This window comes from Diaphorina citri, unplaced genomic scaffold (assembly GCF_000475195.1).
Source record: "Diaphorina citri unplaced genomic scaffold, Diaci psyllid genome assembly version 1.1 scaffold30, whole genome shotgun sequence".
Taxonomy (NCBI): domain Eukaryota; kingdom Metazoa; phylum Arthropoda; class Insecta; order Hemiptera; family Psyllidae; genus Diaphorina; species Diaphorina citri.
In genome coordinates, this window is record NW_007377468.1 from 401,969 (window position 1) to 415,471 (window position 13,503).

The window sequence follows — 13,503 nt, forward strand, 5'->3', positions numbered from 1 at the left end:
GCTTTGTTATAATCCACATAATAATTACATTATACATCATAATAATTACCTAACTAAATATGTACTTGGGTGATAAATTGATAATTAACTAAACAGGCTAAGTCCTAAATCTAAATGATGAGCGATGTATGAAAAGACTACAAGGACAATGAACGAGTGGTTAAGCGCACTGACTCTCCACCCGGAGGTTCTTGATTCGTATCCCGGGTGGGGCGGATATTTTCCTACCATGTACGAGTATAGGTGACAGATATAAAGAAGAGAAAATTAGCCTATGCCGGACACATCATGAGAGGCTCGAGTGGAGTCAGGTAATTATTATGATGTATAATGTAATTATTATACGTGGATTATTTTTAAAGCTTGGCAGACCTTTAAATGGCATTTGAATCATTTTCCAAACCATGTCATCTTATCATCTATCATCCTCCCATTCGAAATTCAAGAACACCTTAACTCGTAATATGATTTCTTTGTACCTACAACATGTTATGTATCTAATTCTATCTATGTATTCTGATCTTTTTCGGAGGTCAGGATTAAACACTGACATTTCAGTCTTGTATTTAAAAAACATTGTACTTAAAGGGTTTCAATTCATTCTGAGATGAGTGTATTGTATTTTTTTGTGGGTAAAATAAAACAATTTGCTCCAAGATTGTTATTTGGGTCGTTGTATGGTCTAATTTTGACATCGTTACTATTGACATTATCATGGATACTGAAGATATTATGTTCATCATTATAACACTCATGTAATTTCTGATGAGTCTATTAGTAAGTTTATTTTACCCTTATCCATTTGGTCTCGGATTATTACCTACATAGGTATGATATTTTTATTGGTTTGGACATTGAAGACACAAATATGCTCATAACAGTCCAGTAATTTTACACTTGTGTAAACTTGTGAGTCTATTAATACTATGCATCATCATATTCATCCACATAGAGTCTTATATTTATTGTTGTAAAATTTGACACCTGGATTACCTAGTTGTTAAATAACCTGATAAAGGACAGATGTAGATATTGGAAAGAGCAGAGACAGTTATTGAAAATTACCTATCCAAAAGTTGACACCAACATGAAGTTAACATTGTAACTTTGCAACTTTGGTTTTGACCTTTTTTTCTCTCGTAGGTAATTCTATCCCATTCATTCTTCCCATTTGGCAAATTAGTAGGGTGAATGGCCGTTCCTTGGGCATAACGAACCTCGGTTCATTTTTAATAACTATTTTGTGGTGCTACCTAGCGCCCAGCGGGTATATTGTAAATAATATGAATGTTGTAAATATGTAAAATTATACGAATGTCATTCTTGTCTTAGATAGAGTCGATGGCACCAATTCTGTCCCAAGAAGATCTTAAGTTCAAGGATGTCAACCTGCCAGGAGGCTAGACCATACGCAGGTCCAACTTTTGGCCAAATTTCAAAAGCACATCAAGAAATCCATAGGTGTTCCATGGAAATTCAAGAGATTTATGTGGTCAGTGGAGCAGTGGCCATTTAGGTTTCATTCAAAACTTCTCTCGTAGTTTCCTTGATGAGAAAAACTTGAAGTTCTTCTTGATTTATGAGAAGATGGATTTTATTTTTTTGTCCTTCCTCAATTAATTTCTTTAAAAGCAATTTTTTTACCGAATTGTACGATTGGATAGCACATTGTGAGAGGGTGAGGACACTCCGATATCCATACAGAGAAAGAACTTTGTTTCGAGCGAGAATTGAACCCGGGACCTCCAGCGTACACCTCTGATCCACGAAGTCGGGTGGTTGCCAACAAAGAGCTGTGGTACTCTCACGCAAATTGGTCATCATTATTGGCAATAGCTTTGCCATACCATCTTCAGCAAATTCCATATATTCTTCAAGTGCAATCTCACGGAAAGTTCATCCTTATCTCAACAAAGATGACTTGGATGACCCTTGTGGTCAAGTTCTTCGATGACTCAATTTTTTTTTTTTTTTTAAGCAATTTTTTTACCGAATTGTACGATTGGATAGCACATTCTCACAAGGGTGTGAGAGGGTGAGGACACTCCGATATCCATACAGAGAAAAAACTTCGTTTCGAGCGAGAATTGAACCCGGGACCTCCAGCGTACACCTCTGATCCACGAAGTCGGGTGGTTGCCAACAAAGAGCGGTGGTACTCTCACGCAAATTGGTCATCATTATTGGCAATAGCTTTGCCATACCATCTTCAGCAAAGTCCATCTATTCTTCAAGTGCAATCTCACGGAAAGTTCATCCTTATCTCAACAAAGATGACTTGGATGACCCTTGTGGTCAAGTTCTTCGATGACAGTGGTCAAGTTAGTCCAAAGTTGATAGTGGTCAAGTTAGTCCAAACAAGTTTATCTTTGACGCGACGTAAATGGACCTCTAAAATACCGATGTTTATGTGACTCATACAGCTGTGACAAGTAGACCCATTAACATATTAGCTACTGTCTAGCGTCTGAGACGGTTCTGTAAATCTCAAGATTCTCAAGGTTACTGATTGCTTTTTACTTTCCTTATTTAAGTTAAGTAATTGATGGAAAAGTTCTTTGAGTAAAGTTTACCTTTTTTGCATGGTTGTAAATTGCAACCTTACACTTACATATGTTCAATCGCAACCTGCAATTTACAATCATACTAAACCAGTGACACAATGGCAATGTAGGGAAAAATGACATCTCCACTAATCTAGTGATACACCATGGGTGATAAATTGATAATTAACTAAACAGGCTAAATCCTAAATCTAAATGATGAGCGATGTATGCTGAAAAGACTAAAAGGACAATATGTGAACGAGTGGTAAAGAGCACTGGAGGTTCTTGATTCGAATCCCCGGGCGGGGCGGAAATTTCCCTACAATGTAGGTGACAGAATGTGCTTAGAAATACTTACAGCAAAAATGATGTCGAGGTAGGAAAGAAAAAAGATAGGCACCTTTAATCCCCTATGTTTCGTACGTCTCACACCCTACTATTTCGTACGTCTCACACCTATCTCACCTACCTCGGTGGTGTAGTGGTCAAGGCGCTCGCCTGGTAAACAGGAGGGCGTGGGTTCAATCCCAGCCGAGGTATGGAATTTTGACCATGTTACAATGTGATACTCTTCTTAGTGGATTCATTGATTAATAGTTCTGTGTTCTATCTAGCAATCTTCAATACCACAATTAGGTCTAACATTGACTTTATATTGCAATACTTTAAAGTTCTTTAAGTAAAGTTTACCTTTTTTGCATGGTTGTAAATTGCAACCTTACACTTATGTTCAATTGCAACCTGCAATTTACAATCATACTAAACCAGTGACACAATGGCAATGTAGGGAAAAATGACATCTCCACTAATCTAGTGATACACCAGTTGGAAAATGTTACATCTTCACTAATAAGATCAGCATTAGCACAGTAATTGGACACACCTACTTTGCAATGTGACATCTCCTCTAATCCAATACACAGAGTATTGGGAAATGTTACATCTCCACTAATGAAATTAGTGTTAGTGCAGTAATTGGGCATACCTACTTTGCAATGTGACATCCCACTAATCCAATACCTAGGTAGAGTATTGGGAAATACATAATACATTTCCACAAAATATTTCCACTAATACGACTAGCACTACCACAGTACATAATTGGTACTAATCCAATAACTAGGTAAAGTGTTGGAAAATGTTACATCTTCACTAATAAGATCAGCATTAGCACAGTAATTGGACACACCTACTTTGCAATGTGACATCTCCTCTAATCCAATACACAGAGTATTGGGAAATGTTACATCTCCACTAGTGAAATCAGTGTTAGTGCAGTAATTGGCCATACCTACTTTGCAATGTGACATCCCACTAATCCAATACCTAGGTAGAGTATTGGGAAATACATATTACATTTCCACAAAATATTTCCACTAATACCTACGACTAGCACTACCTCAGTACATATTGGTACTAATCCAATAACTAGGTAAAGTATTGGAATATGTTACATCTTCACTAATAAGATCAGCATTAGCACAGTCATTGGACACACCTAGGTACTTTGCAATGTGACATCTCCACTAATACAATACACAGAGTAGAAGAAAATATTACATCTCCACTAATGAAATCAGTATTAGCACAGAAAAGTGATGATCACTTCTTTCACAATCATATTTGCCTTTACTTTGCTGCTCAATTGTATTGTTTCCTTTTCTATTGAATAGAACAGCTTCTCCTTTTTCTCTCTTCGTAGCTTCTGCGTGGTAAATCGTGATATACATTGTTGAGCAAACGGTCCACAACTCATCTATTATACTCATTTTGTTGACTGTCAAGGTACTCGTTCCATGGTATTTGAATCGTTTACACTATGATCTAATAATGGACACATGAGTGTTTGCAGAGGTGGGTAGATGGTGACAATCCAAGTGCAACACTAGACCGAAAGTCACCAGGTTGCCTCTTCACTTCCTAGAACCTGAATCTAAGATTCGTCTATTCGTAGAAGCTTAACCCGACTTTTAGGGCTGTTTGCCTCTAAAGTACTCTAAACCCAAGCGTCAGAGTGGCCTTTTTAGTATACGGAGTTAAGCTTTGAATGTGAGTAAGTTTGTGTATGTGTTTAGAATGTCTCAAAACATTTGTACCTATTCAAACATAAAAGATATTGGTGAAAAAAAGGGGGGGGGTCATTAATATAATAAAAAATCATAATGTCAGATTGCAAATTTTATGTCTTTTACCCTTATTGCAAATTTTATGTTTTATGTCTTGTCCTTGAACCCGCCAAATTACAAGCCCACCAAGGAACTTTGGATGTGTTTAGAATGTCTCAAAACATTTGTACCTATTCAAACATAAAAGATATTGGTGAAAAAAAAAGGGGGGGGAAACATTAATATAATAAGAAATCTTAATGTCATATTGTAAATTTTATGTCTTTTACCCTTATTGCAAATTTTGTGTTTTATGTCTTTTCCTTGAACCCGCCAAATTACAAGCCCACCAAGGAACTTGGGTTTGTAATGTTTGTATATGAAATGGCATCAGCTATAAAATAGAAACTTACTAACTACCTACTTGTTTTGAATTTTGATCATAAAATTAAATAAATTTCCTGAACAGAAAGCAGATAATAAAACATCAACTAAGGTTACGATAATCAAATACCAACATATGCGAACACAAAGGAAATCTTTTCAAATACTTACCAACATATCCAAATACAAAGGAAAACTACATTCCTTACTGAAACTAAATAACAGAAAGCAGATAATAAAACATCAACTAAAGGTTACGATAATCAAATACCAACATATGCGAACACAAAGGAAATCTTTTCAAATACCTACTTACCAACATATCCAAATACAAAGGAAAACTACATTCCTTACTGAAACTAAATTTATTAATTTTGTTAGCAAAATTTACGCCTATCATACTGTCGCCGTGGATAATAAATCATGTGCAATGAGCATCTTACAATACAAAGATACAAATATTCAATTCAGCATTCAGCGTCATTTTCATGTATGCTTGAAGGACCACAGAGTCACAAAGATGTCTCTGAAAAATGTTCACATTTGGTACCTCTCCTGACCTTTGCAATGATTTGTAATGCAATGTTGCAAAATTTATTACCTTATCACCTGTCCTTGTGCATTGTCGGCTAAGGACCTGATCATCCCAGACTTTAGATCCTTTCTGAAACTTGCCAAACAACTTATGATTTTACAATGTTAGGATCGTCTTTGCAAATTGTTAATTTATTGTTTCGTTCGTTCTCATAAATATGAAGTCTCGAGATTGAGAGACAAAACTCGCGGTCAATTTTGTTTTTGTTTCAAGTTCGAATTCCAGGAATAAATTATTTGATCTTGTCTAGAAGAACCTTCTTGTCTGAAAAGAATCTGTTGCTTTCGAAGATTTAAAACGTTGATTCACGTTTCTGGAAAAGAGGTCCAAGAAAAATATGAAATCTCTAAAAGACTCGAGATTTTAGGAGATCAAGCTTAAACCACCTCAGCACTCAGTCGTCAGTCGTTCATACAATAAATAAATTGAAAATAAAAAATTAAAAAAAACTAAAAATGGTTTTTGAGATGAAATAAAATTTGGCTTTTCTGTTAAACATTGAACCAAAAGAACCCATAGATTCCCCTCATGTGGCAAACAACAAGGTGAAAATTCCCCTGAGAATCTCGAAATAAAAAACCTCGTTACAACTGCAATAGTGAAAACGAACCTGATATAATTTGCATCAATAATGGAATTAATTGAATACCATCAGTTCAGCCTTACTTATACACTTTTATGTGGTTCTTCTAATACTTTGGAGGTGACCTGTAGCATATTTTCTTCGCTAATACCCGGGGCCACAATTTCTTCTTCTTTTTATTTTCTTCTCCTTTTCCCGTGTACAGACGGGGTCAGCGTTTTTCGTCAGCCCTAACTGCTTTCGGCTGACATTTGGTTTTGGCTAAAAGTTTTACAAGTGAATGCCGTTCGCACTCAACCTTTGCTATTTTTTTAGCAAGAAAATTTAAACTAGGTTTAAGTTTAAATCGTGGATTTCTGATTGAATGATTAAACAATGCAAACATTATAGTTAATTAGATTGCTTGATAAGGGAATTATATTTAACCTAGTTTAAATTCACATTGGGGCCTTTGGGTTTTTCAACTTAGGGTTTATCAACGGTTGCTGGTTGTACAGTAGGGAAGTACCTAATTATAATTTGTAGTCATTACACGTACACCTGAGTGTCAAATGGTCCAATTACCCCGTCAGATATGTGCGAATTGGTGTGAATCTGTGAATCCGAAACTCTTTGGATCTTGATTATTCTTTGAAGCTTTATTCCCGTACATCCTTTCACGTAGTTCGTTGTAACAATGATATCAAGCAACCTGATCAATTGATCATGAGTTAGTTCCTAGGAGCCTTTAACTCTCATACTCTTCAGTCTTTACTTGTACGAGCGTATGAGTGGTCGTAAGGCCAGTCACTCACGGTCCGAATGTCTGACGGACCTAGATTTGTCGAACAGTGAAGGCCATTCAAGGCTTTAAATCTGTCCAATTTTCACTGTCCAAGGGTTTATCTGCAGATCTTAGAATTCTTTGGGTAATTGGTTATTTTGTTAAGAATCGTTTGATGATTTTGTGCTGATTTAGATATATGTAGATAACTCCTTTTTGCCCTGACTAATAGGTCTCACTCGGACTTTCTAAAGTTTGGTCCTTCCTATGAGCTCGTTGTTCATAGATTGTGTGTTATGTCCGCTACTCACTCTCAGACCCAGGTCTCGAGCTTTTTCCGCCACACATGTCCCGACTGTAAGTGAGTAGCGGGCTTCATTGTGATATTTATTTTGTTCTACTCGTAGTTCTAGATATCAATTCCTAAAGGTATCTAGGTACTTAAAGGGCCCGCTACTCACTTTCAGACCCAGGTCTCGAGCTTTTTCCGCCACACATGTCCCGACTGTACGTGAGTAGCGGGCTTCATTGTGATATTTATTTTGTTCTACTCGTAGTTCTAGATATCAATTCCTAAAGGTATCTAGGTACTTAAAGGGCTGACGTAGGTATAAAATATTATGAACTTGTGTCTTGGTAGGCGAGGTCTCATCTTTTCTGCCATGTAAATATTACATGTTTATTTAGGTATCTACATAATCTTTTATTTACATTTATTATTTTTTATTGGTCATAGCTTTTTTATTATTTTACGTAACCTCTGTGATTCAGTGTTTTATTTTATTTATTTTAAATCAGTGTTAGGGTTTATGTTAACTCATGTCTCACGAGACGTATGATGGTTGTTTGGTTCAGCCTTCTATTTAACATTTTTTTTTTTTTCATTTTGTTGCTCCACTATTTAGACCTCTCAAAAATGTCCGCCTTTGATGATATTGGGAAAAATACATAAGAAAAGTCCCCTAGAGACTATCTTTTTCTGAGAGTTGTATACCTATGCATGTTCTCTGAATCTCTTGTTGACTATAATTTATTATCTTTCGTTTGTTATTTTTCGTGATTTACCTAATTTATCAACATTTTTCGTTTCAGGTGGTACCATGACAACCGGGTGGTTGTTAACTACCGTTCTGCTAGGTGTCCTTTGTTTTCATGTAAGTATCACATTTCATTTTCTAACTCCTGAGGGGGCTCTTCCATAAAACCAATGGAGCAGTTGCAAATGGGTAAAAATTATTAATAAATGGTCGATTCCTGTGTAAAAAGTTGTCAAAACTCCGAAAAAATAACTGTAGAAGGTCGAAAACTCAATTCTTATTTTCCGTTCTAATGAAAGAGTTCAAAGATGTGTGACGTCAGACTTCAGGCAGTTGTTTTTTTCGTCCGCTAGGTAGCGCCAGTAATCTTTCTTTCTTGTGTCCTATGTTATTATCGCTCCCTGATTTGCATTCTCATCTCAAACTGAACAATATTTTGATATGTATCACATATTCACAATCTTCACAACACTTGTAAAGGCAGACTTCACAATGTAGCTATCACACGCGTTTGACGAACCTAAAGTCAGCGACTCAGAGCCCGTTCACACTTGTGAGTTTCACCCGATTTTTTTTTCCGAATGTCCTGTAGGAATTATTGTACTGTAGTGTTCCCACTACACACGACACGATTTTATTTTCCGAACGACAAGTGGGAACGTGCTCTCACGCTCAGACTGTCGTTGTGGGGCGGATGTAAGTATTTAATTGAAGAAGTTTTAACAATAAAGTCCTACCTCAAACCACACTTTATGATAATTATATTATATATGTACTTGAAACTGTAAACAGGTTAACCACAGTGGTATGTTAGTAGGTACACAGGTAATTATTGTTTTTTAATTTTCCTGTAGTGTAGGTCTGTTAGATCTCAGCGCCACGCCGGAACGTGTGTGATGGAAAAAGCTTCCGACTTCCTAGTCTTTCTGACGGTCTGAAGACTGAAGTCAGAAGACTTTTTCGCCAGCCTACTTAGCTTAGTTGGTAGTGCGTCTGCTTTGTAAGCGCTAGGCCGCGGGTTCGATTCCCGCCCAGGGCGGATTTTATCCCGATGGGATAATGTTCGTTCTCGGAACGGCTGGCTTTCTTTTGTAAGTGGTTGAAATTTATTTTTTTCTGGGTTTGGAAAATACCCGAGTTTCAGCATATTTCAGCCAGTAATTTCATAAATCTCATGCTATTCTAGTGGTCCCTCCAGCAGTTTTTATCTCGTATCAGTCTTCTGTAGTGCTGTCGTTTTTAGGACTCAGACTTCAATGAAAATAAACTGCTAAACTGACATGTGCCTTGGTCTCTACAATCTCCTCCTCTATTCCTCAAAATGCTTTATTGCTTCCTTAAATCTGATGTTTTTTCTGAATACTGATGCGTAACATTATTTTCCTCTAGCGAGCCTTCAGCAAAAAAACCTCCCTCGGTAACACAAAAAGATACGTAACTAAAAAGGAATAAGCTAAATATCTATTTCGTATCATCCTCGAGAAATAGTGCCAACCTGTAGAAAGAGAAGCTGTATTTTCCTTTCACATTTTTCATAGTGGCAGTGGTGGGGCAATCTGGCATTGTACCATTTCGTCCATTTCCCTATTCCTTACCATTACCACCATGGAAATTGCGAAAGTAAAAAAAAAGAAGACTTTTTCCGCCACACACTTTCCGACGGTCATCTCTAGGTCGGACATACCGAGATCGGTCGGAGTATGATTGGCAGCCCTATGGAAGACTTTTCTTAATGTGGCTCTCTATCACAGATCACACTCAGTTGAGGAAAATTTTCTTTTAAAAAATTCGCTCAATAATTTTCAACATTATTTTGTACGTTTTTCGATTGCAAATATTTCAACGGGTTACTTTCTGGTGTTCTCTTGTTAATCCAGCACCTAAATGGGAAGTATTATGTCTCTTCTCGCCCATCTGATAAGAGGCATACAGGGCATACTACGGGATGGGCATGCTACGACACAGACCACATGCGTCTAATGTAGCAGTTGTTTCATCGCTACATTCTCATAAGAAGACGTGTGTGCTGGGTGAATACGTCCTTTTTGTTTGATTATTCTAATCAGAACTCACTGTAGTTAAGATCAAAATCATAGATTCCCGGAATCAGAATAGATTGATAGGTACATCATGATCACTTTAATGTGGAACTTGCATGAAGAGTTCATGGGAAGAAGGTTGAAGCTTTTGACTTGCGTCATTTCACAAAAGTTGGTTTCAAATTTAAATTTGTTCTTATTGATAACTTTTTTTAGATACCTTTAGTATTGGCGCTTTCACAAAGATCTCAAAGATCTTGAGCTTTCAAAGATCTCGAAAAACAGTTTCCCAAGACCAATCCTTGAGGAGAATTTATTATCTACTTTGCCATCTCTTCTTCTCTTTTCTTTATAAATAGTACCTATCGAATTGGTCTTTTGTGCACATTCAAAAGATGTTTAAACTCGATAAAGAAAATACTCTATCATTTATTGATCCGTCATTCTTTTTCGTATGATCTCTTCACATCTTATGTCTTCACGGGATTCCTCCACATTTGATTATGATGGTACTTGAGTCTCGTGTGCGTTGCCTATGGGTACTATTGAGTACTTGTGGAGTACTTTGTTATTTACTTTACTCTTATGTCATAATCGTAATGAGCTGTTAGGTGCAGCCTAGGAGGAGTTCCGTGTTAAACTTTTAACCCACTCCGGCCCCTGAAGTCCCGAAAAAGACCACCGAGATATTTCGATTGAAATATATCTCGGTGGTCAGGGCTACAGGGTCTCTGTAAAATATCTCAGGGTTATCTTAGGGTTACAGGGTCTCTGTAAAATCTTTCCCAGGGCTGGGGTTTTCGAGAATTTCGAGGATATTGTAAAATTCCGATGTTTGATGTTTCTAAATTTCATTTTTGGGCCTAAATTTAGGATGAATCAGAATTTTAACCCATTTGAAGCCCGAATCAAAACAGTCGATGTTTGATGTTTCTAAATTTCATTTTTGGGCCTAAATTTAGGATGAATCAGAATTTTAACCCATTTGAAGCCCGAATCAAAACATCTGAAAAGTCATATTTCTTAGTACCTAACCTTGCTTACCAATGAATCAATATTTTATTGTTAATTTGATACAATTTAGTATGATTTTTCTCTTCTTCTCTTATTCATCTTCAACTATAGGTATATCAATAAAAGTTTAATGATCAAAGGGTTATTGTAAGCCCTTTATCATTCCGTTATCTCTTATCAATATGATTATCATTTGATTCCTAACATCTTGAGGGCGAGTCTATACTCTGTAAAGTTGTAGAGTGCAAACCGCAATTACTTTCCACATAGTACGTGTTCTAAGAACACTGTTCTTGTAGCAAATATGTACTCTTCTCACATACTTCATTGTCTATTGTTTCCCGTAAATCAATGTGTTTTGTGCTTGTATGTGTGATATATGATTAATAAATTTATAGGGTCCGCCACCAACCAAAAGAGATTTTTTTGTATCTTAGGAACAAGAACTAACTCTTTCAGCAGCTCTTTCCTTAGCTTTATTCGGTTTTAAGCCATTTCGCCTTCTTTTTTTTCTTTTTTAATTTAATCACGTAGCAGCTTTTCTGCCCTCGCGATGCTGAATCGACCCCAAAATAGCCAGCATGAGACAAGATAGCCGGACGGTCAGATACCAACCATGCCCAATATTGCTTACTTTCGGTGATCTGTGAGGAACTGGTGTTTTTGGCGTATTTAACGTGCTCTTATAGCGGGTTCAATTGCTTTGCGCAAACGGAGGTGGAGAGATAAAGTTTAAGTTATTTGCGCTTTTATCCGTTATCAAATCATTTTTGTTCGTCAAATTATTCGACCTGAACCAGAATCGAACCGGTATATCGTCCAGTGAACTGTAGAACTCACTCAGAAAAACAAAAAAGTCGCCTAGGGCCTCCAAAGGCCCAAATTCCCAAAATCGAATGAGATAATTTTAGTGCAGGTTGGGAGTTTTGCATCTTTTCAAAATTGTACCCCCTGTCCTAAATCAATGATCTCGTAATGATTTCAACAATAATCGTGTAATGATCTTAACCTTTTACATTCGAAGAATTACAAAGTGCATTTAAACGTACAAATTAATTTCATCTAAGTATATGTATACATTGTATACTCATAAAATATCTGTGCAATTTGTACCTACCTATAGATACATAGGTAGAAAACTACATAAGTACCTTCATAACACCTACACCTTGAAGGTACTTATGTAGTTTTCTACCTATGTATCTATAGGTAGGTACAAATTGCACAGATATTTTATGAGTATACAATGTATACATATACTTAGATGAAATTAATTTGTACGTTTAAATGCACTTTGTAATTCTTCGAATGTAAAAGGTTAAGATCATTACACGATTATTGTTGAAATCATTACGAGATCATTGATTTAGGACAGGGGGTACAATTTTGAAAAGATGCAAAACTCCCAACCTGCACTAAAATTATCTCATTCGATTTTGGGAATTTGGGCCTTTGGAGGCCCTAGGCGACTTTTTTGTTTTTCTGAGTGAGTTCTACAGTTCACTGGACGATATACCGGTTCGATTCTGGTTCAGGTCGAATAATTTGACGAACACAAATGATTTGATAACGGATAAAAGCGCAAATAACTTAAACTTTATCTCTCCACCTCCGTTTGCGCAAATAAAGATGTGACCCAGACAGTATTAAAATTATTTGGGTACCTACATCATCTGTAGTATCTGTACAGCTTGAAGGTTTAAAGCCTGAAGTAGGTGGGTGGGTACCTGTTCGATTAGAGTGATTAGATAATGATCAAAATCATCTGTGTTTCGAGCAGCTCACCAGCTTATTTTGTTTTTGGAGGAAGCCGTAATTGATGCTTTAACAAAAAAAGGTGGACAACAACCATAGATCTATTAATAAATAATTCACTGTGTACAGAAAGCTTATGAAGCTCTTGTTAATTGTAGACTTTTCACTTAATTTAACATTATTTTTCCATAACTATTTAACACTAGCTGAATTCCGTCGCTTCGCTCCGGAATCCCGCTAGTTCATCCCGAGGCATGGCCAAACTTGTGGAAAAGGCATGGGGTTTGTTCTTATGCAAGAAAGATGTGACCCAGACAGTAATAAAATTATTTGGGTACCTACCTACATCTTCTGTAGTATCTGTACAGCTTGAAGGTTTAAAGCCTGAAATAGGTGGGTCGGTACCTGTTCGATTAGAATGATTAGATTATGATCAAAATCATCTGTGTTTCGAGCAGCTCACCAGCTTATTTTGTTTTTGGAGGAAGCCGTGATTGATGCTTTAACAAAAATAGGTGTGGACAACAACCATAGATCTATTAATAAATAATTCACTGTGTACAGAAAGCTTATGAAGCTCTTGTTAATTGTAGACTTTTCACTTAACTGCATAGTTATCAAACTAAAAACATAAACGAAACTCAAATATTAGGCGAGCGAGGAAAAGTTTTCTCTCCCGCAG

At 36.6% G+C, this 13,503-nt stretch overlaps 1 protein-coding gene across 1 annotated transcript in view; it reads left to right on the plus strand.

The window, feature by feature from the left end:
* Positions 1 to 13,503, plus strand: part of LOC103511193 — an 86,006-nt gene that overhangs the window by 19,869 nt on the left and 52,634 nt on the right. Inside the window, exon 2 of the mRNA XM_026825014.1 lies at positions 8,069 to 8,130. Within this exon, the coding sequence (XP_026680815.1) occupies positions 8,077 to 8,130 (54 nt within the window). The 5' untranslated portion in view covers positions 8,069 to 8,076. The remainder of the gene's footprint in view (positions 1 to 8,068; positions 8,131 to 13,503) is intronic.